At 40.9% G+C, this 21852-nt stretch overlaps 1 protein-coding gene across 5 annotated transcripts in view; it reads right to left on the reverse strand.

The window, feature by feature from the left end:
- Positions 1 to 21852, reverse strand: part of bsna (bassoon presynaptic cytomatrix protein a) — a 164953-nt gene that overhangs the window by 82330 nt on the left and 60771 nt on the right. For all 5 annotated transcript variants that reach the window (XM_069140446.1, XM_069140444.1, XM_069140443.1 and 2 more), the window contains exon 3: positions 7951 to 9552. In XM_069140446.1, the coding sequence (XP_068996547.1) occupies positions 7951 to 9552 (1602 nt within the window). The remainder of the gene's footprint in view (positions 1 to 7950; positions 9553 to 21852) is intronic.

Here is a 21852-nt window from a genome sequence, read left to right on the forward strand (position 1 = left end):
TTTTTACACTCAAAGCAGGACAGTGATCAGAAAGTTGCCAGTTTGAATCCCACCTGGGAAAATCTGGGTGGGAGGGAGAAGATGAAAAAAGGAGGCAGAGAGGACGAGATGAAAGGAACAGATGGAGAGGAGGTGGCTGGACGGAGGCTGGGAGAGGAGGAGGAGGAGGTGGAGGAGGAGGAGGATAGCAGAGGATGGCGAGCCGTTGTATTATTAATTGTAGTGAAATGTCCTGAAGTGCAGGAGCGAACCGCCCGTCCATTAGGAACTCTGTCGCTGCTTTTATTCTCTGTTTTTGTTCCAACTTCTCGCTAAATATGGAAACATGACTCATTCCAACCTTGTTTCCTTCCCATGACTCCTCTGTCCTTGTTTCTAGCCCTGAGGTACACGGCTGCGAGTCTTTTTCATGCATGGCAGTCATTTAGACTGATATAAATTGTTAAAGACCAATGCTGACACCTGAATTCTTGAACCAATTGCATGATCAAAAACTGCAGTATAATCAGTCTTCCTTGAAAGACTCATGAATATGCTCAAGAGAGGTCATCGCCTCTGAATTGGTTTGATTACTTTTACATTGCTTTGATTTGATAAGTAACACAACAGGAAGTCTTGGACAAATTTCTATGGTTACAAAGTAAAATCCTTTACAGTGTATAGTGTTGGCTTACGAGTGAGGTGCAACTTAAAATATCCAACAAACAGACACACATTTACATGCATATACACACAGACTGACAGGGCAGTGGCGTGTTTATGTGTGTGAGAAAGGTAAGTGTATATGCGTATTGTGTGTGTGTGTGTGTGTGTGTGTGTGTGTGTGTGTGTGTGTGTGTGTGTGTGTGTGTGTGTGTGTGTGTGAGGGGGGTTCTTGCACAATGTGACATCTGCTCTTTTCTGTCCGTACTATTTTCAGATGCTGACCAGCAATTCAGCTGAACAGACCGTAGAAATTGTTGTGGGACACACAAACACGCACACAAACACACACACACACACACACACACACACACACACACACCGTGCCTATACGCCCACTCACACACACACTTAACAACGCACATGCCAACTGGATTACATACATTATACTCACACGTGCACATTACGATGCTCTCTTTACCATGTTAGTCAGCTGTAATTTTACACACACACACACACACACACACACACACACACACACACACACACACACACACACACACACACACACACACACACACACACACACACACATTGATAGGTTGACTGCAGAGCCACAGTAAAGTGGAGTATTGTGACTTGCACATCACAAGCTGATGATGAGGATGACTTGAATCGATTTTGTGCCGAGTGTGTATTTGTGTGTGTGCATCAAGGTTTTGTTCTGTGACCATGTAAATCTGAATCAGACATGGTCATCATCCTGCAGCTGCAAAAATTAGTTTATGACATTTGCTTGTTTGGTGTTCACTAAATGTCAAACGCTGAAACATTATGTAGCTTCCTTGTCTTTTGTTTAAAGTTTTTTTCCATGCTGTTTCCTCGCCCCATTACCTCTCTGGGTGTTTGCTCGCTGCTCATCAATTTACAGATTGTTATTCTCTTGTTTATTTTACCCAGTGGACTGGAGAGCGGGTCAAGCAATAAGTGGAGATAACAGAGAGCAAGAGCATAGAAAAAGGTAGGGAGACCGAGAGGAAGAAGAAAAGATGAGAATAATGAAATGCTGTTGTGAAAAAAATTAAACAAAACTAAACTCTTCTCCTGTAGAGTTGCCCCAATGACCCCGATAGAGTAGACAGCAACCTTTATAATGACCAATCAGCTCTGTGGGAACTCCACACATGTACAAACACATAACTAAAGACATACACACATAGAAACTCATGAAATTACCCATTTTAACCTCTTGGCCATTTGCATGAGGCAAAATGATGTGTCTGACTGTGAGAGTCTAAGTGAGAAGAAATTAGCATAAAATGGTTACTATAACGGCAATCATTGTGTCTTATGGAGAAATAATTACTTCCACTGTGATCCTAACGATATGACTGGCAACATCTCTGCTCCATTTTACTGTGAACAGCCATGATCTGATTACATAACAGCAAAGCATAATAAAAGCTTTGTGACAAATCGACCCGGTATCTCGTTAAAGCATCAGTCCACTAGAAGACACCATGTCAGTGTCACAGTTTGCTTCGCCTAGGCGTGAAAAGGAAGGTGCCTTAGTTTTAGGCACCAAAAAACACATTATTAGGGTTAGGAAAAGATCAAGGTTTGGGTAAAGATATGTATTGTTACATATGTCACATATATTTTGTAAAAGTACATTATTTAAGTTAAACACGTTACATGATGTACATAATTTCAGATAAATCCAGTTTGACTTTTGTTATCTCACTGACTCAGACACTGGTCTAATGAAAATCCTGTGTTTGTTCCATCCAATCACCCTCGACCTCTTCCCAATAGGGACTTTATCACTCTTTGTACTGTGTCACATGACCTTCTTCTCATACGCTGTTCATACAGGTGTGTGCTTTTTACGTTTAGGCGGGACGTTTTACACACTTTGGCTTGATTCATGACTGGACAAATATACAGCGATGCCTTTTTTGTGGACAGTTGTATGCTGCAAGTAAATGTTTGGCTTGCATCTGCAGAAACTTTGAAATAGCTCAGATTCATCTGTAAGAGGAGTTAAAGAGAAATTGTGATATTTTTATTTCTACTAATCATGGCCTATTTGGACACTGAGTCATGCAACTCCATCAAAACAACATGAATCTTGACAAAGTTTTCCAAATAAACCAAAGTATCATTTGGGATGCTTGTCTCCAAGTACAACTAACAGTAAACACAGAGAGTAGCTCCAGGATTAACTATCAGAGACAACCACATACAGTATAGATGCAGATTTAGGGTAACAAGCAGGAGCAAGTGTCAATATTGGCCTTTTTGTGGAAATAATTATTGTACTGGTTGACTTTATCGTAAGAGTTGATCAGATGTGTCTGAGTGAGTAATATTCAGACACAATTCAGACATACAAACACACCTGAGAACACTAAATTACTGGATTTGAATGCTTTCCCTGCACACACACACACACACACACACCCACACACACACACACACACACACACACACCAAATGTGAAACAAACACAACTCAGTAGATTGAATGTCAAAATCTCTAATCAGTTCTACTCAGATGTGCAGAGTGCAGCAACAAACGTAAACACACACACACACACACACACACACACACACACACACACACACACACACACACACACACACACACACACACACATTCAGAGACGTGCCCAGGTGTGCTGGTGCAGTTATCCTAATAATTGTTCTGACAGCAGTGGTGACAGCTGTGGAAGCCTGAGTGACAGACTGGACAGAGAAACGGCCTCATTCACTTATTCACTAACACCTGCTTATGTAGTGTTTGTTTATGTGTGTCGCTAAGTTACATTGATCAGTATTTTTCTTATTTTGAATTGAGTATTTGATTTGACAATAACTCAGAGACTGAAAGGCAGAAAGAAAGATGGATGTAAAGTGAAGATGAGGTGAATAAAAGGAGGCAGAAATTAAGATGAAAAGTATGCAGGAGAGAGGGAGCAAGATGAACTGAGTAACTTCTTACTTTTCTTTTTCAGGAGACACAAGTTCCCCCTTACATATTTCATCTGCCTCGCTATTTATATAGATATAAATATATAAAAAACCTTGCTTAAATTATTGATAAATGAAACAAGCGCAACCTCCATGTTTCTCTCACGCAGCGCTCCCCTTCTACTCAAACTCATTTGAACCGCCTTGTCAGACGCATTCATTTTTCAGTAAAGACACCAGGTTGTATTCTGTCAGTGCATCGAGTGACCTGTTCACAAAGACAGACTCAAAGTAGACAACTTTATCTTCTGACAGGATGTGAATTTAACTCCAATTATCTACATTATGATGCTCGATCTGTGGGTTTTTCCATTTATAGCTTGTTTTAATAAGGTTTCTCATTATCTAAAGTCACATTTTAATCAAGGGAGGAGGCTTCCTGGGTCAAGAAAGAAACATCATCTGTGTACTACCCATTTTTATACAACTATTCTGAAGGGAAAACCTGCTAGTTGCTGCTACAGGTGCATGTACCATTTGCTGCCTTGAGCTGGCAGGAGGAGGTGGATAAACTTGCTTCAGCTTGCTGGGCAGATTTGTCTCTTAAATCTTTGGTCACACTGTACAGATAGCAGCTACTCCTGGCTGAGATGAGATCACATTGCATGCCAGATTTCATTCTTTTTTTTTTATCACACTCCGATCCCCTTTTTCTTCTGTTCCTGTTAGGATATCCAGATACAGATCACATAATCAAGCCAGGTGTAAACTGGGTCTTTACATAACTACAAAAGAGGCATATTTGTTTGGTAAATATGTGCATTCAGTGTGTACATGACAAGTTGTAAAAGGTAACACTATAAAACCTGCACACGTTATTTTCTGAGGCAAAGAGTTGAACTGATGTAGAAATGAATGAAGGTTTGATCTTTCTGCTACCACAGTATGACAAGAGTTGTTAAAGAAAACATTGCATATACAGAACATCTGTGATATCATCGCTCCTTTCTTGGCAGCGTTCCCTCCCCCTCTTTGCACCACTCACTTGATTTTTTTTTTTTCCCTTACACTTTTTCCTTACTGTTCCACTTACTGCCTTTTGTATGAGTGTGAGTGTGTTAGTGGCTGTTTTCCCTCTGGACTGGAGGCTGCACGTGATTCAGCTCGACATGTCTGGTTTCCTCACAGCCTCTATTCCAGTTCTCTCCCTCTCTCTCTCTCCATCTGTTTCCACCGCTGCTTTGCTCTTCATCCCACTTTAAATTTGTCTTTTTGTTCCTCTCCGTGTTCCCCTGATTGTCTTGTCATCCATCTTTATTTCAGAGTCCCTCCACATAATTTTCTACGATTTTTCTCTCCTTTAATTGTCCTTCCTTTTGACTCCTCCTCCTCTCTCTGCACCTCTATTGCAACTCATTTTTTATATGCTTCTATTGATTAATTCTCTATCATCTTAGTCCATGGTCTCTGTCCATCCTTTTTCCTGGCTTCTCTGGGTCTCAGAAGTTAGTAGCAGTGGAAATGAACAAGTATGCTGTGTCATCGTCTTTTTGAATATATTGCGTGAACGAATTGCATGTGGTGGTCGTTATAGTCACTTTTCAATCTCTTGAAAATCTATCATCTATCATCTCTTTCTCAGCTTTGTCCATCTCCTCTTTCTGTTTCATTCACCTCCTGATAGCTGCAGGCCTTTAACCCACATTGGACACACACATACTGTACACAAGCTCTTCACATAGTAAGTCCTCTTTTGATCTTCATGTTTGACAGCTTTAATGGTCATTTCTCACAGTCTAATTAACATTTTGACCCATTCCTTTTTTCCTGGCTGTGTGTTGTGTTGTGAGTGATAATCACTAGTAGAGATAGCTATATATAACTCTGTATGTATCTCTGGGTTTATCTTGAGGCAGGCACAGCGTATTGCAGTACAGTGCAATGAACAACAGTACTCCCCAGAGACCCTGAAGGCATCGTGCCGCCTCAAAGTAAATACAACACGAGTCTTTCTCAATCTGACTGACTGACTGACTGACACACTTTTCTGCTTCTTTTCTTTAATCTGGTTTTTCCATCAATTCTTCTTCCCTCTTCCTTATAATTTTACTTCCCATATGACTTCCCTCCTGCACTCTACACACTTCTCTCCTTTCTTCCTCCATTCCTGACACAATTCATCCATTACATTCACTCTGATTTCTTCACTTTCTAACTTCCTTACATACTTATTAGTCTTTTTTTCCCCCTTTTTCATCACTTTCTCTCCTCCTTTCAACTCCAGGCCCATGTCTAGATCGATAAAGGTGAAGTGAGCCTTTACACCTATTTCATTGTACCACGACCAGAGGCACTTTGGTGGAATGAAAGAAAACATAACTGTAAAGAATGTTTTTAGATAATGCTTCTCTCTGAACCTTTCTTATTTCTGCTTTGCCCTTCCTCTGTCCTCAGACTTTATTTTTCTGTCTCTCTTCCCTCTGTATGTTACTTTTTCCCAACCCTCTACTCTTTAATGCTTTCTTCCCATCATCTATCTCCATTTCTAACTCTCTGTACTTCCACCTCTGAATATTTGTCTTTTTAATTCCCCCTTCATATTTCCTTCTTGCTCCCTCTTCTCCCTCATCTTATGAACCAAGAGGTTTATAAAACTCAGACCTCACCCATTGAACAGATACTGGACTATTGGAGGACATGTTAAATTGTCAAAGTGAGACAGTGACTGACTGAAAGTGTGTCTGTCTTTTGGATTTATAAGAAATAAGCACCAGGTTGACATTATGGCCCAGGTCAATTAAATGGTCTGTTTAATTAATTATTTTACACTGGAAGATAATGCAATTCTATGTGTTTGACAATTTGTACTTTGAAATACATTTGTGGTGGGAATATATTACTATTTATCAATACCTTACAACATTTAGACATGTGCATAAGAATACATTTAAGCTGCCGTGACTTTAAAAAAGCTGTCATCAAGGCAGTTCTGGTTGATTTAAATGTTTTGCTTGTTATGTTGCAGCTTGGTAGCATGTGGCATGTAGCATTTTATTTGCCGAAGGTGTTGCTAGAAGTATTGCTGATCTGGGATTATTGCTGCCTGTCTAATGATACTCATGAATGACCCGATGGTTTAATACATCAAATTTGGCTTCAGTATGAATGGTCACAGTAGATTATGCCACAAATAAGTGAAGCATAAAATCCTGAATGTTGTTACAATTTTTAGTAGATGTTTCTGTGCTCCAATTAGTAGGATTACTAATCTCTGTTGCGGAAATGTGTGTCGTAAACAGTCTACCATAGCTCAAGGGGATGGCAAAGGAGTGGCGAGTCAACGGTTTTGCATCTCCCACTAGTTACTAAAATAAATTACATAACAAGCTATATAAAAGACTAATAGCATCTAGTCGTGTCCCTGATTGCATGTTTTGTGCTTTTAGTAACTTGTTCCTACTTGGTCATATTTCTGTTAACAAAAGCCATATATATTTGTGTTGTAAAATTATAGTTATTATTATCAAGGGAAGTTTGTTTGATAATATTTCATTAGTTTAATTGAAATCAATCAGTCAATGAATGCTCCTGTGAATAACTGTATTAAAAACATCAAATTACTGTAAATGTATGGACTGTGACTAAACCAAGTTCACTTAAATCCAAGTACCAAGGAGTACTAAGGTGCACCTTGTATATAGATGTATATTTACAGTATAATATTGAAAGGCAATAAAAACAGAAACTGGGGAGATAAAGATCAAAGTGAGAGATAGAAAGATTGGCAGAAATATTGAAAAACTGAGAATAAAAACAGGATTACTAGAGGCCGAGTTGGTGGTATGTGGGGAATTACAGATGTATTCAGATGGAACTAAAGAAAGGGAAATAAAATACAACTTAATAGCTATCATGGAAAGAAAAAAGAGTCTGACAGAAAGTAAAATGGCAAAAAAAAAGAGTAAAACAGAGATCAAATATATACCTATAAACACTGATGATGATAAAAGAGGAAGAATTGGGGAAGGAGAGCAGATTCCTCTGGAAAGAGAAAGATGAGAGGCTGACATCTAACTGTATCCACAGTTAAGAGGAAGAGGGCCAACAGTGGAATGAATAGCATTTTCTATTTTCGCTGAATGGTATTGATTTTCTGGGAGATGACTCTGTGTGTGTGTGTGTGTGTGTGTGTGTGTGTGTGTGTGTGTGTGTGTGTAGCTCTTGTAGTAACGTATGTGGAACAATTTACTGACATACTTCTTTAAATACATGTATATGTGGGAGACTTTGTTTGTAGATCTGGCTGCATGTACAGTATGTGTGTTGCTCGTCTTACCTCCACCAGATGCGGCGTGGGGTTGAAGCCACACAGGTTGCACACTTGGCTCTGACACTGCGTACAGGAGTTGTAGTTCGCCGGGTCGGAGCTGCCGATGTTCAGCTCTGTTTTGCAAAGAGGACAGTTCACTTTGGGTTTCACAGGCTCTGGAGGGGCCACAGGTGCTGCCACGGGCTCCTGCTTCTGTGGCCCTTTATGCAGATGAGCAGGTGTTTGCTGATGTTGTTGTCCTTGCTGTTGTGGTTGTTGTCCCTGCTGCCCCTTTTGATGATGAGCGGGTGATTGCTGTTTGGGCATCTCTTGTTGATGTGGCATGGTCTGCTTCTGGCTTGGCGCATGTGGTCCACCCATGGAACCTCCCATTTGACCGGACGCACGAGGACCTCCCATTTGACCTGCTGCATGAGGACCTCCCATTTGACCTGCCGCATGAGCGCCTCCTATTTGACCTGCCACATGAGGGCCTCCCATTTGACCTGCCACATGAGGGCCTCCCATTTGACCTGCTGCGTGAGGGCCTCCCATTTGACCAGGTGCATGAGGTCCCCCCATTTGGCTTGGAGCATGAGGGCCCCCCATACCGAATGGTTTGGTGCCGGGAGCCCCTTGTTGTTGCTGCCTGCTGTCGGGAGTTGCATTGCTAAACACCACCTTGCCTCGTGCAGGGCTTGGCTGAGTGGAGGCAGTGGGTAGAGGGTCAACGTTGATCAGGGTACTGGCCTGATTAAGCAGCGATGCTCCAAAGCCAAACAGTTTGGTCAGGCCATCCTGGGCCGGAGGAGGGGCTTGACTCTGAGGTCTGTGGGCTGGGGAAGATCCAGCACTTCTGGTCTGGTCATGGTGCCGCGCCATAGGCTGGTGCATTGGAGAACCACGACCCAAATCCGGCTGCGAGGGTGCCTTCGCCAAACCCGGGAGGGGTACAGCACCAGGGTGGGGAATCCGAGGACCCCCTGGCTGGCTGGGGCCTCCTGTGGGACCTCCTGGAGCTCCAGGACCTCTCTGGGAGTATGGGTCAGACCTCATGCCCTGCTGAGAGGGCCCTGTCTGAGACTGGGGGCCACCAGGGCCTGGATGTCTCTGTAAGCCTGGCGAAGAGTGAGGCTGGTTCTGGGACCCTGGCTGTGATGAAGGGTACGAATGGGGTTGAGACTGGGGATACTGCTGGGACTGGGGATACTGCTGGGACTGGGGATACTGCTGGGACTGGGGATACTGCTGGGATTGGGAGTACTGCTGAGACTGGGGATACTGTTGGGACTGGGAGTAGGGTTGAGCCTGACTGTAGGGCTGAGACTGAGGCGGCTGCGGTTGCGGCTGCTGATGCGGTTGCGGCTGCTGATGCGGCTGCGGCTGCGGCTGCTGATGCTTCTGCTGCTGCTGCTGCGGCCGCTGGGTGGGCTGACTCTGTGCCAAAGGTTTGGGCTGTGCTGCTGCTGCCGGCTGTGCTGGCTGAAGTGCAGGCTGCTGAGGCTGGACAATGGGTTTGGCTTGGTGGGACGGAGAGTGAATTTGCTGTTGGCTCTTCGAGCGAGGCGTGGTCATATCAATGCCAAGAGCTCTCTGCATCTGACAATTCAGACACAACCATTCCTGGACCTGCAGACAGGAAACATATGGATAAAATGTTACTTCATCATTTCCAAAATTCAGTTTACCACTTGGAAAAATCATGTAAGGTTGTCCGTATGACAATATCGCATATATATTTTTTCTTTATGAGCTTGGTCCAACTCTTCACTGGAGCTATATTTTTGCTGAGTGACTGTATCAATGAACTGAATGGAAATATTACAGACGTTTCATACAGCATTTTAGACACAATTCACAAAAATTCAGCCTGTCACATCCGATGTCTTTGGATCACCCACCACTAGAAATTAAATCAAGTGTCTATGGGTTTGAACAATGCTTGGAAGAGCAACACATGTGCACCAAAGGGGTCATTAAGGTTGAAAAAGTTTGCTTCAGTACCGAGTCATTCTTTTTCCCTTTCAAAGCTGATTGCAATTGATTACTTAAAATGTCATTGCCATCTCAGACAGGATGCACCAGTGCACCCTTTTCATCCGGACCACATGGACGCAATTCTTTCATCCAGCTTCAAAGGTGTAGATGATGGAGAAACTGCATATGGATGCCACACATATAATGTGCCCCATCTTTTTATCCATGGAAAATGCACAAGTGCAGAGAGAATAGTGGTAATCAACCAGAAATAGATGAAGTGAGAGGTAAATCAACCACAAATTGACTGCAACGCTGAGTGATTGCCGAGCTGTAACTGCAAACCTGAGTGAAAAGCATTGCATCTCTCACAGACAAACACACATAATTCCACGGAGGAATGCACACATGCACTTACAGAAATCAGGCATGGACACAAGTGAGACACACACAGTCAAACGAAATCAAACATCCCTCAGCATCTAAAAATAAAAATAATGCATCACCCTCCTCCTCCTCTTCTTCAACACTCCGCCTTCCTCCTCTTCTTCCTCCAGATGAGAGCTGATACTCCCTTGTGTCCGGACCTTGCTTGGCTCTCTAATTTCCCCCGACTGCAAAAAACACACAGCTCCTCTCTCGGCTGTGTCAACCTGCTCTCCTCCTGTCTGTCCTGCTGTAGCTGTGCATCCACCGCGGCGATCCAGCTGCCATAAATAGTGCTATTTTAGCTCCTCTGCAGCCAGAGCAAAGCTAGTAAATCTCTGCATGTTTCTCCCATCCCCTTTCCTTCCCACAATGCAATGCGCAAATGTACTGTGTCACCCCTCCCGCTATCCGTGAATACCCCCCCTATTTTTTTTGCGAGGTGCTACAGGACAAGGTGGCTCCTTGAATTTTAAGGGAAGATGTGGACACACAGGGAGAGGAGAGGATAGAAAATGCTTGCATCAGTCACGTACCCTAAATAAGCATTTCCTCCCACTGTGTTGTCCTAGTCTGCTTTGCTGTCTGGTTTTATCTAGTTTGACAGCATTACTGATCCCATGTTCTCTTAACTCAGCGGCTACAGCCAATGCTGCAGCCTGACAGCCTCCTTTCCTCCTTAACATATTCTCTCTGTAACTGTCCCTCCTATCATCTTTGCCCCTCTTCTCTTTATTTTGTCTCTTATACACAGCCCTTCTCTTATTAACTCTTTCCGATTTGCATTGCTTTTGTCTTTATGCCATTTTCCCATTCCTCTTTCTGATCAGGTTGAAAAATTAGGTCTCGTTCTTTGGATAGCTAAAGCGGAAGGAGATTTGAAAGTATAATTTTTCTGTACAGGCTCCTCCTATGTTGTGCTGCCATAATTACATCTGATGAATATGGCGAGAAGGAGATGAAGAGAAGTAGATAGGCAAAAAGAGAAGGAGGGGGAGCTAGTTTTAATGAGTCCCTGTCTACCCCTCTGCTTTATAAGCTGCATCACAAGAGACACTTGGAGGAATAAGGGATACAGCAAGAGATGGAGGGATGGGAAAGAGCAGGAAGGAAATGAATAGAGCAAACAGTGGAGGGAAAGGAGTCAGCAGTTTTTTTTAATCCAGGCAGCTCTTCAGCTCTCATCATGTCAAGCTTAATCAACAGCACGGCAGCACAGAATCCCCACTTCTGCTTCACTGTGGTTAAAACTAGTGAATACTTTGGAGTATCATGGCTAACAGGTGAGCAAGAATGACATTGCTAATTGTTTGTGCCGGGGTTGACGGGTTCGTTTGCCAAATTGTAGCCAATGAGAACAGATTTTCTCAGTCCTAGAGAGTGTCAATCTCTGTTGTAGGAAGTAGTTGAAAAGTGCTCATACTTTGTTCCTGTTTATTGGGGTGGCAATAGAAAGACATCAACTTCTAAAACCAGACAAGTGGAAAAAATAAAACCAAATTTTATTTTTATTTTTTTTATTTTGGGTGCACTGACCCTTTTCAACAGCTGCCAGCAATTTCAGCAACTTATTAAGTATAATAATAATAATAATACATTTTATTTTTATAGCACTTTTCAGGACACTCAAAGACACTTTACAGGTTAAAATGATCAAAACAACACAATAAAATGTATGAGTTTGCACCATTAATTATGGTGTTTCTTCTCTGTGAACTGAGAATAAGCGTGAACTGTAGCACCTACTGAAATTATGCATTTTATCTAGTATAATCAAATGATACAAATCGGAAGATTTTCTTTTTTTCACTTTTTTCTCTGTACCTTATACAATGAGCCAGATTTTAGTCACACAAGGGCAACAACAGGTGTAAACAAGCCGGCAGTAGGGTCTCATGCACAAAGGGTCTATGTGTTCCAATATCCATACACTATTTAGTATTACAAAGGAAGATTTAGTATGTCCCAACACATTGTGAAATGCAGTACGCCAAAAACACCAGGATGTCATCTGGTCGTATTTTACAGTATGCAGGGCAGCATGCTTCTCTGGATATTCTGACCCACAATCCTATGCACAGCGGAAGACACATCATATCAACTGCGCTTCCAAGAGAGTTGGTGGCACTAATGCTCCGCCTAGTCGCAATTCACAAAAGCAAGAAGAGGCATTAAAAAGAAGTGTTGCGTTAAGTAAAGCAATTGTTGCAAATTGCATTGTTTGTCCTTTTACTTCAAATGTCATGCTACGGATCGCGTCAGATACGACATGGAGGGTCAAGGTTAAAGGCACATTATTATTACGAAGAGGTATGTCAACAATGTATGCATACTGCATGAAACAGTACATACTTTGTAAGGGTAACTGCAGTACGTACAAAAAGTAAAAACAAAAAATATACAATTCAGAACGCAGCTACTGCGTCTCCAAGAAAGTCATCTGCCATTTTGGTTCATGTGGTGCAGCAGTGCAAATGCAAACGGAGGGTTTGTTGATTAATCCAGTCTCAACCAATCACATCACTGGTCTCATTGATCTGAAACAGCTGTGTCAGTCAGGCACAACAAAAGCAGCTCAAAAAGTGGGAAAAACACAAAGTGTCTGGATGGTGCAGAGAAGCACGATAAGACCACACAAGATCTGAAATCTGGAGCCATAGGCAGATGGTTTTGATTTTTTTAATATCAATTAGTACACTGATGATACATAATATTAATAAAAAAAAATATTTTAAAAAAAAGTGTACAGCATGTGGAGCAAAAGGCTGAGATCCAGTCTACATTTTCAACAAAGTAACCTTGAAAAGTGCAACAGGAAATTGTATATTATAGTCAAGGGATATATTATATGCACTCACATAGACCAACATTATGAAGCCAAACTTAGATTTGCAGTTTTTATTCAGTTACTTCTCACTTAACCTTTAACCAAAGAGTCCCACTGGGATGAAAAATACCCTTTTCAAAAGAAAGCTGGGCAGGAAGCAGGATGCAGGAGCTGCAGATGTAACAGCTGACAAGTAATGCAATAACTAACCCAGGAGGGCACCGCTATAGGTGAATCAATGGAGATGAAAGACATTTACCAATGTTAAATAATTCATGGGTTTGTATACCAACTGAAAAATCCCAAATCTACTACTATAATTATACTATATGAAGTCATTATTTATGAAATAACTACTCCATCCCCCAATAATACAGCAGCCTCCATCCTGAGACAGAATGCAGACAGACATCATCTAACATTGTTTATGAGCAGTCACCAACATCTGACCCTTCCAAAGCCTTCAGGCTCATTGACGAGTCCCGACCCCTTGGTTGAAGACCGCAGCTCTGACAGAGACTGATAAGCCATGTCACAAGACAGCTTTGACAGATTCCTCGAAGCCTCAAAATGTGCAGGACTCATCTCAAGTTCTCCCGTCTGTGTGTGCTTCACATTTTCTCCCAGTCAGTCTGCATGCGGTGTGTCGGGGGTCGGTTCAGGCAATTTTCAGGCCCGTGGAAGTTATTACAAGACTAAATGGCTGCAAATATCGTTTCTGAAAGGAAGAAAATGAGCCCTGACAATCTGCAACACTGCTGACTTGGCACACTCCAGCAGGGGGAAATGTAAAGGAGCGGGAAACCAATGTACCGTTTTCAGCAAGGAGGAGAAAAAGGTGGGGATTTTCATTTAAATAAATTCTGTTCTGCTTCGGGACTTCTTATGTAAACGCATGGAAACATGATCAATGGCCTTAAATGAAGAACGTGCTTGTACTTTTACATGTCACAACTGGTATTACTGAACTTAATAGTATCATTTTTACAATTAACCATTAAAAATTGTCCTTAAAATTCCCACTTGATTGTTCTCAAACAGGTTCAACAGGTAAAGTGGTATTTTAGCATCCTTTTATATGTAAATATTGTATGGAAAGCTTTTCCAAAATGGCTGCTTTTCAGTCACACTGAAAACCTCTTTGTGCTGATGACAAACATATTTAGAGGAACTATTCACAAAATGGAGGAATCTCTCTTTGGTATTGCAAAAGCAGGCCTATTTAAAGCACATCAACAAAGCCTCATACCAAACAACAACACAAGCTGTTTCCCAGTGCTTTCCAAAATGTTATAAATATGAATAATATGAGCTTGATCTGATCGCCAATGGTTAAAGTCTGGTTAATACAAGGTAACAAAAACTATTGTGAGCACATAAACACACTTGAGATTATGATAAAACATGTTACACAGACGTATGTACAGCATGAGACTCAGGATGCTGCTTTTCAACACACACAGACACTGAGGACGATGCTGCAGCCTCTCATCTCCAGCTTACTGTAAGAAGCTCAGCTCTCTTCAAACCTGCAGGATCCTGATTCCCTCGATCACATTTCTGTTTTCCTCCCTTTGTTGCTGTCACTCTTATTTCTCTGCAGACACTTCTTCAATCACTTGTTAAGGCACACAAACATTCTCACCTCCACACACACACACGCACACACACACACACACACACACACACACACACACGCACACACACACACACACACACATGCACACGCACACACACACACACACACACACACATATAGACGTCTGAGCTCCTCTTGTAACAACCATTAACCTGGAGGTCAGGTTTATCTATTCAAGAGGCTGAGCTCTGTCAGTATTTACTCTCTATGACACACACTCACGCACACACACACACACACACACACACACACACACACACACACACACACACACACACACAACCGACACAACTGGATTCATTTCAGCAGGGCTGGAGGCGTTAAAAAGTTGAACAGATGTTGAAACAGATACAAAGATACATTAATGAGGATCACATTAGACACACATGAAGCTGTTAAATTAATAGGTAAAATGCATTAAACTACAAAAAGAGTTTGGATGTATTTTATGGAAAATATAGAGTCAAAATGGAACTTAATTAAAAAAAAAAAAAAATTCGGCTATCACATTTTAATGATGAAATTATAGTCTAGAGAGTGGTAGTTTTTTCTCCACCTACAGCAAAATATGTGAAGCAGTACAATTGCACATTTACATGAAGTTATGATAAATAACTTTGTAGTTTACCATCTTTAGTGCACCACTGTGGGGATTTTGTTCTGCATGTTTCTTGTCAGTTCAACTGTCAGTCATAGGAAGTGGGCAGGACTCTGATCTCTCCTTTGTGATGAAGAAGGTTGAGTAGGAGCTTTACTGTATAGCTTTAAACTGTATATTGAAAGCGGAAGCATAAAAACACACCGCTTAGTCTGTCCTAAAGACAGCAGATGAAGAGCAAGCAGACAAGGGAAGTACATATAAAAGACCAAACAACCTGCTTACTGTTCGGATCACTGCAGTGTTAAATCGACTGGCTTTACAGATTAGAAGAGTGAAACGATTTATTTGAATGCCAGCTGCAATATCCGTTGGTTGGAATATGATACAACTTTACTTTTAAGTATACAAAGCAAGTGGAAGTTCACTGTGACGCTAGAGTGTTATTAACTAGCCTGGAGACAGAGAAGTGGGAGAGCAGAGGAGGTGGGAGGATCAAGATCCAATCAAAGAGCTAAAACAGCAGAGAGGAGGAAATCTATAAGGCCTTCTTCCTCTCCCTTTCTCATTATTCCACATCTCCATATATGTTGTTTTTTCTGCTACTATCTTCTAATTAAAAAAAATAACTAACGTGAAGTTGACTGAACAGGCTGAACGAATACTGAACGTTTTACAGAGGATACAGTTCTGTACTAAATGAACTAGGAAGTAATAATACAAAATAAAAACAATCTTAAGAACAAAGAAATAGAAGAAGAAATACTGCAAGTCAATCTCTGCTGTGGTTCAATATTGTGCAGGTGAAAAATACCTTCATCTTCACACTTTCTCTGTTAATAGGGGCCTTTATCTCACTTACACATACTCACTGTTTCTCTGTAAACCCCAGACAAACAAACAAACAAACACACACACACACACACACACACACACACACACACACACACACACACACTAACCTTTTAAAAGGAACCACCGTTCTGTCATCAGGAGAGAGGGAAAACAAAGAACTCTGACACTTTAGGCCTTGACGACAGAATAAGCTATTTCCTGTGGCTGTCGCACGCAAAGTGCGACATGGATATAAACCCAGTCGCACTGAGCAAAACACACACATACAGCACACTCACACACACACATACATACACCAGCTGTCAGCATAAAATATTCATGCCACAGATCTCCGAACGCTCTGACTATTGAACAGGTGTTACAGACGCAATGTGTGATTCACCACATCGTCAGCAGCGACACTGGCAGACATTTCACTTTTATATTTCCACCAACACAAGCAACTTCGAACTACATCCCAATAACACTCTCATCTAAATTCAAATTTGCAAAATTTTTCAGGAGAGTCGTTTGGGAGGACATGTATGAGGTGCTCCTTGATCGTCCTGCGGCACACGCACACACAACCTGGAAAGTGTCCAGTGCAACCAGTCACAGTCCAGTACTGCTGGCAGCTGCCGGAGTGTTCGGATGACAAGTGTCTTTATCAAGGGCAGCTCAACGGATTTAATGGATCCTCACGAGTAGAAGTACGACCACCTCCCATCCAACAGTGATATCTCCTTTCATTTGACCAACCTTGGAGTAGTGAGGACATTTGAGTCTCACATCGTTTGTGCTTCACAATTATAGCTCATTGCACCCGTATATGATTTTCTGATGCATAAACTGGATTGTGAAGCAGGGCTGAAACAAGTGTCCCAGCCACCGACCCCCACTACTCTGGGTTTGTCTGTCATGACGTTGGTCTTTCTGCCCTCAGTTTGTCCTCTGTGTTACTTCCTCGACCCGTCAGAGGTTCCCAATTTTTGTGGCTGGGTCTTTAATCGTGTACTTACACTTGCCATTTTGAGTGCATATGTCATGTCATGTATTGAAACGTGCAGTATACTGTAAGTAGCCGCATGGTGTACTCATACTGGGCCACAAATTGAGTCTAAAACGCTGGACACTTTTCACCCCTAACAGATTCCATCATGGTTATGTGGTGAAAAGGGAGGGACAGCCAACCGATTTTGTGGCAGTTGAGGAAGCTGTAGCGGTTCCGGAACTACTTACTATGCAAATATAAGTCATATAAATCGACACCAAAGTGTTTTATTTTTTACCAAATCCCACTATACTGCTGTTGGTTAGAAGCCAACTATATGTCTATTGTGTATGTGAAACAAATGGCATGAAAACACGTTAATTTCTCTGTAAAATAATCAAATTAAGTCAGAAGATATGTTGGTGATGCGTTGAAATGTTATGGTTATTTCCAGTAATTTCAGTTTGCAATTTGAGACTACATTACCCTTAGAAAATTCACCAACTACACAAGCACACTAAGATCTAAGTGTACTGCATGCGCGTCGCAATGCAAACACTGCCGTGGTACTGCTATCGCTGCAGCGACATGTGGCTACTCACTGCATTTTCTTTTAACTGTGACCCCACTGATGTTGCCACCAAAAAATATATGCCTTGTAGCATATAGCATGTAGCAGAAAAATTCCATGTCCAGGTTTTCCCCTCCGTTGTTGCCAAAATTCACCAAAGAAACACTGAGCCACATTTTATGTGTGCACAAACACTTGTATGGACTCTAGAACAATGTTTTATAAATGAGGCCCCTCATCTAGTATACTGTATGTACTACCAGTCTGCAGCTTCTAATTTACTACATTCTCATGTTAGACAGTATATTCCGGTTTCCATTCTTTTCCTGTCAGCTGTTATGTTGAATCGCTCCTGTGTTGGAGTTCAGTTCATTGTGTTTTTATTTGCTGGTTCTGCTTTTATACCCTGCAGCTTGTAAGAAAAGCTGGATTTTTTTTTTTTTTGTTCCACCTGCTCTCTCTGGTGTAGTGCATTTGGGTCCCCTCTTCCTTGGAACTGTAACATTGTCACTATAAAGCCCAAGAATAAATGGAAACCCATGCCAACATTTTCTAGTTTTAACTGAGAATAGAATAAACATGGAGAGCCCTCCAGTGTGTGCAGGAGTACAGTGAGGAGAAAGAAATCTTCAGTGGGAGTAGAGAAGCTCTTACTTTGTCATGCCTGAAGGGCAGAGGAATATTTTGTAAAAGGACTTAATATAAAACAAGTAACTGGATTATAAGAGTGGGCGACATGTACTGTGATAAATGTGTCAACCATCAAGGGTTTTTGATATAATTTACCATCACTTATACCATGATAGAGGATTCACCCACCCATGTATTGAAACATAATCTAAAAATATAGATGCTTTTTAATTTAAAACTAAAATTGCACTGTTTTTTTTCCTACATCCCACCAAGTTGGCACAAACACTAACAATACTGTCACACTTTTTGTCTTCAACACAGACATTTGTCATAACAAGAAATAGCAAATTGAAATAAGATCACTTTGCTTGTTATAAGCAGGACTTCTACATTGAAGTTGTTGTCTTCATGGTAAAGTAAAACTGTACCTGCTCTATAAAACGGTGGGGGGATGAAACATCACAGCAGGATCAGAGGTAGAGCATGGAGCTGCTTCTGAGAATTATATTTATTGAGATTTTTCATTGCACAATTTCACTCGCCATGGAGACACTGCGGAAGGCCTTTTATAGAAATATCAGTATGTTGCGGTTACAGCTTGCCTTTCGTACACAAAAGTGAGCCTGAATGAGCTCACAATCACCTGTATTTGGCTCGGAGTGGCTGGAAATGTACCGTAAAGTAAATGAAGCCCACCTCAGGCTTTAGAAGCTGTTTGTGGTTTGGTGTTGTGGTCTGGGCTGAGCTGCTCACTCTCCCTGTCAAAGTCTATGCATACACACATCAATATCCACATTTAGTGCATTACAAAGCTTCACATGCTTAAGAATTCATATGTGCTTCGACATAGTAACGTACTGTACACAGCTTTTAATAGATCTGTCTGTGGGCAGCCTTTGAGGCCAAAGTGGGCGAAACAAAGGAGGGAAATAGGGATAATACAGAAATGCAGGGCAAGACTGAACATTAGTGGATGAGTGGAAATTAATATTGTGAATCTGAAAACTGGTTTAAAATATGTGAGATGTCTTCTAATTATGTCTTACGACACATGCAGGATTGGAAATGAGCACCCGCAAATTTAGCATGCGTGGAATTTGCTCAACCTACCAACTACAGTGATGAGTAAATAAAAGTAACAAACAAAAAAATTATATTTGTGACACTCCAGATTTAATGAGAATATGGTCAATTTTCAAAATAAATCACCATGTGCAGACTCCTGGATATAAATGTCATCACTACATCTACCCACCAGTCTTTCAAGAAGGAGAATAAATGTCATCTTGCTAACAGGCACTACATGTGAAATATCATTATGAAGTAATTATAAGGATTCAACTTTTTTTAACAACTAAATAAGAGATAACTGTGTTAACTCTAGGCTAAAGCACAAACAAATTTAACTTTAACTCGCCTTCTGTCCAATTCAAGAAGCATAGAAATCAAGGAAACATTATAAAATCAGTATATCAACAAAATCTGACAGACAACACACTTTGCTTCTGAAAAGCTCATGGTGGGGCATGAAGCCATGCAGCATACGGTAAAAAACAAAGTCCTAGTCCCGTGCTCAGTGGAGTCTAACTGTATGATACATGTGCATTAAGAGTTTATGCATAGTAAGAAGAAATGCCCTTTATAAATAATGGATTTAAAACAGTAATGACGACAGTATATAAGAAGGGCAATACAAGACAAGTACATTTAACAGGACCTACTGGGGGCACACGTGCACTCATTGTATGTTCCACGTCTGTCCTGACTTGGTCATTGAGGGAACAGTCTGTCTAGCTGCTCACAGTCATGGCAGCACACTAATGTACTGATCAATATTCCACACACAGAGAACATTCCAGGAAGTATTCCCATGATGAAGAGATTATGCAGCTAATTATGGAAACACACTCACATACAGTACACACACATTTATATTTCTCCTATATAGACATTCTCAAGCCAAAACATAACATTGACCACCACAACTACAGAGTCCTAACCCTGAAAAATGTCAAAAAATGTCCTCTCTTTCCAAGTATGTCCACACCCTCAAGGTCTAATACGAGTCCTTAGCAAGATAGAAGCTTTGTATTTGTTCAAGGATCGAGTGGCACAAACTTAACCAAATTAAATAGGCTTTCTGGATGTCAGAAACAACAGACGAACAAGGTGGACTGTGACACGACACAGCCTGCATGTTTATCAGAGAACAAAGGAAAGTCCATATTTTACACTACAAACATCTTAAAAGCAAAAAACAATGTTGAAATAAAACCTGAAAACTTGAAAAAAAGACGAGTAAAGGTAGATGTCAAAGAGGAGATAATAACAGATCCATATGTAGCGTTATTATAAATAACATAAAGGCTCTCACATATACCACTACAGTACATGCATCAGACTGATTAAAAAGGGGTATAGATTTCTTTCCAGCTGCAGTAAATTGGTTGGGTGTACAAAAATAAGTATATTATATTACATTTGAAAAAAATAATTGCATTATGTCGACATTTTGAAACAGTAGGAAAAACACAGATGTAGAATAACATGAGATTTAATAATTGATGAATCCCATTTGGCTGCATTGGTTTCAGGGTCCTGGTGTTGTTGATTGCTCACTCACACTGTCATCGCACTTGAACAGAAAAAAGACAATAGTAATGTTATTATTAACACCTGCATGGATATTTGTTGTAAAAAAAAAAAAAGATAATTACCTTTTTAAAAAAATGTCGTTTTTACAAAGCCTCCAAAGTTTTGGTACCACTTTGTGTAGTTATATTATAAATTTGATGGGATGATTTATTCTGGCATCTAACATGTGTCTTTGCACTGACAACAAGATTGATGGCATCAAAATCCCAATAAACTAAGAAGTTCAAAGGGAAGACTTTGTAAGTCTTTCTTTGACAGAAATAGAACACTTTGATAGATTAGATGTTTAGGATTTTAATGATATTGTATTATCAATTTTAAAGAATGTGAACAAGTATTGATATAGACTAACTGAGACATAGCATTTTCAAAACTTTGGATCATCATTCATCATCGTTAATTTTAAAGAAGAAAGTTTATTTTCTAGAATAGAAACTGGGCTATTATTCTGCATCCTTGTGCGAAGTGCTCATTCATATCATGACGGTTGTTTGTTTGGTGATGATAATGGTAACAATGATGATAATGGTGGAGGTTGTGACAATGCTGCCAACCTGGGCTAACTATGTCATTTTGTTTGTGTTGTTTACATAAAAGAGGCAATCAGAAAGTTCTGAGACTGCTCCTGTTCGCACCAATGGAGTGCAACACTGTGATGTGCGCAGAGCAGGGGCAAGATATAACCTTTGTTAGTAAATATTCAAAGTTATGTCACCTGATCAGCATCAGCTCCTGAGTTACAAACAATTTTGTGACCACTGGTACATGTGCATTTGAG

Source organism: Embiotoca jacksoni, unplaced genomic scaffold (assembly GCF_022577435.1).
Source record: "Embiotoca jacksoni isolate LCO1_2020_lvr unplaced genomic scaffold, fEmbJac1.0.p SCAF_9, whole genome shotgun sequence".
NCBI lineage: Eukaryota > Metazoa > Chordata > Actinopteri > Embiotocidae > Embiotoca > Embiotoca jacksoni.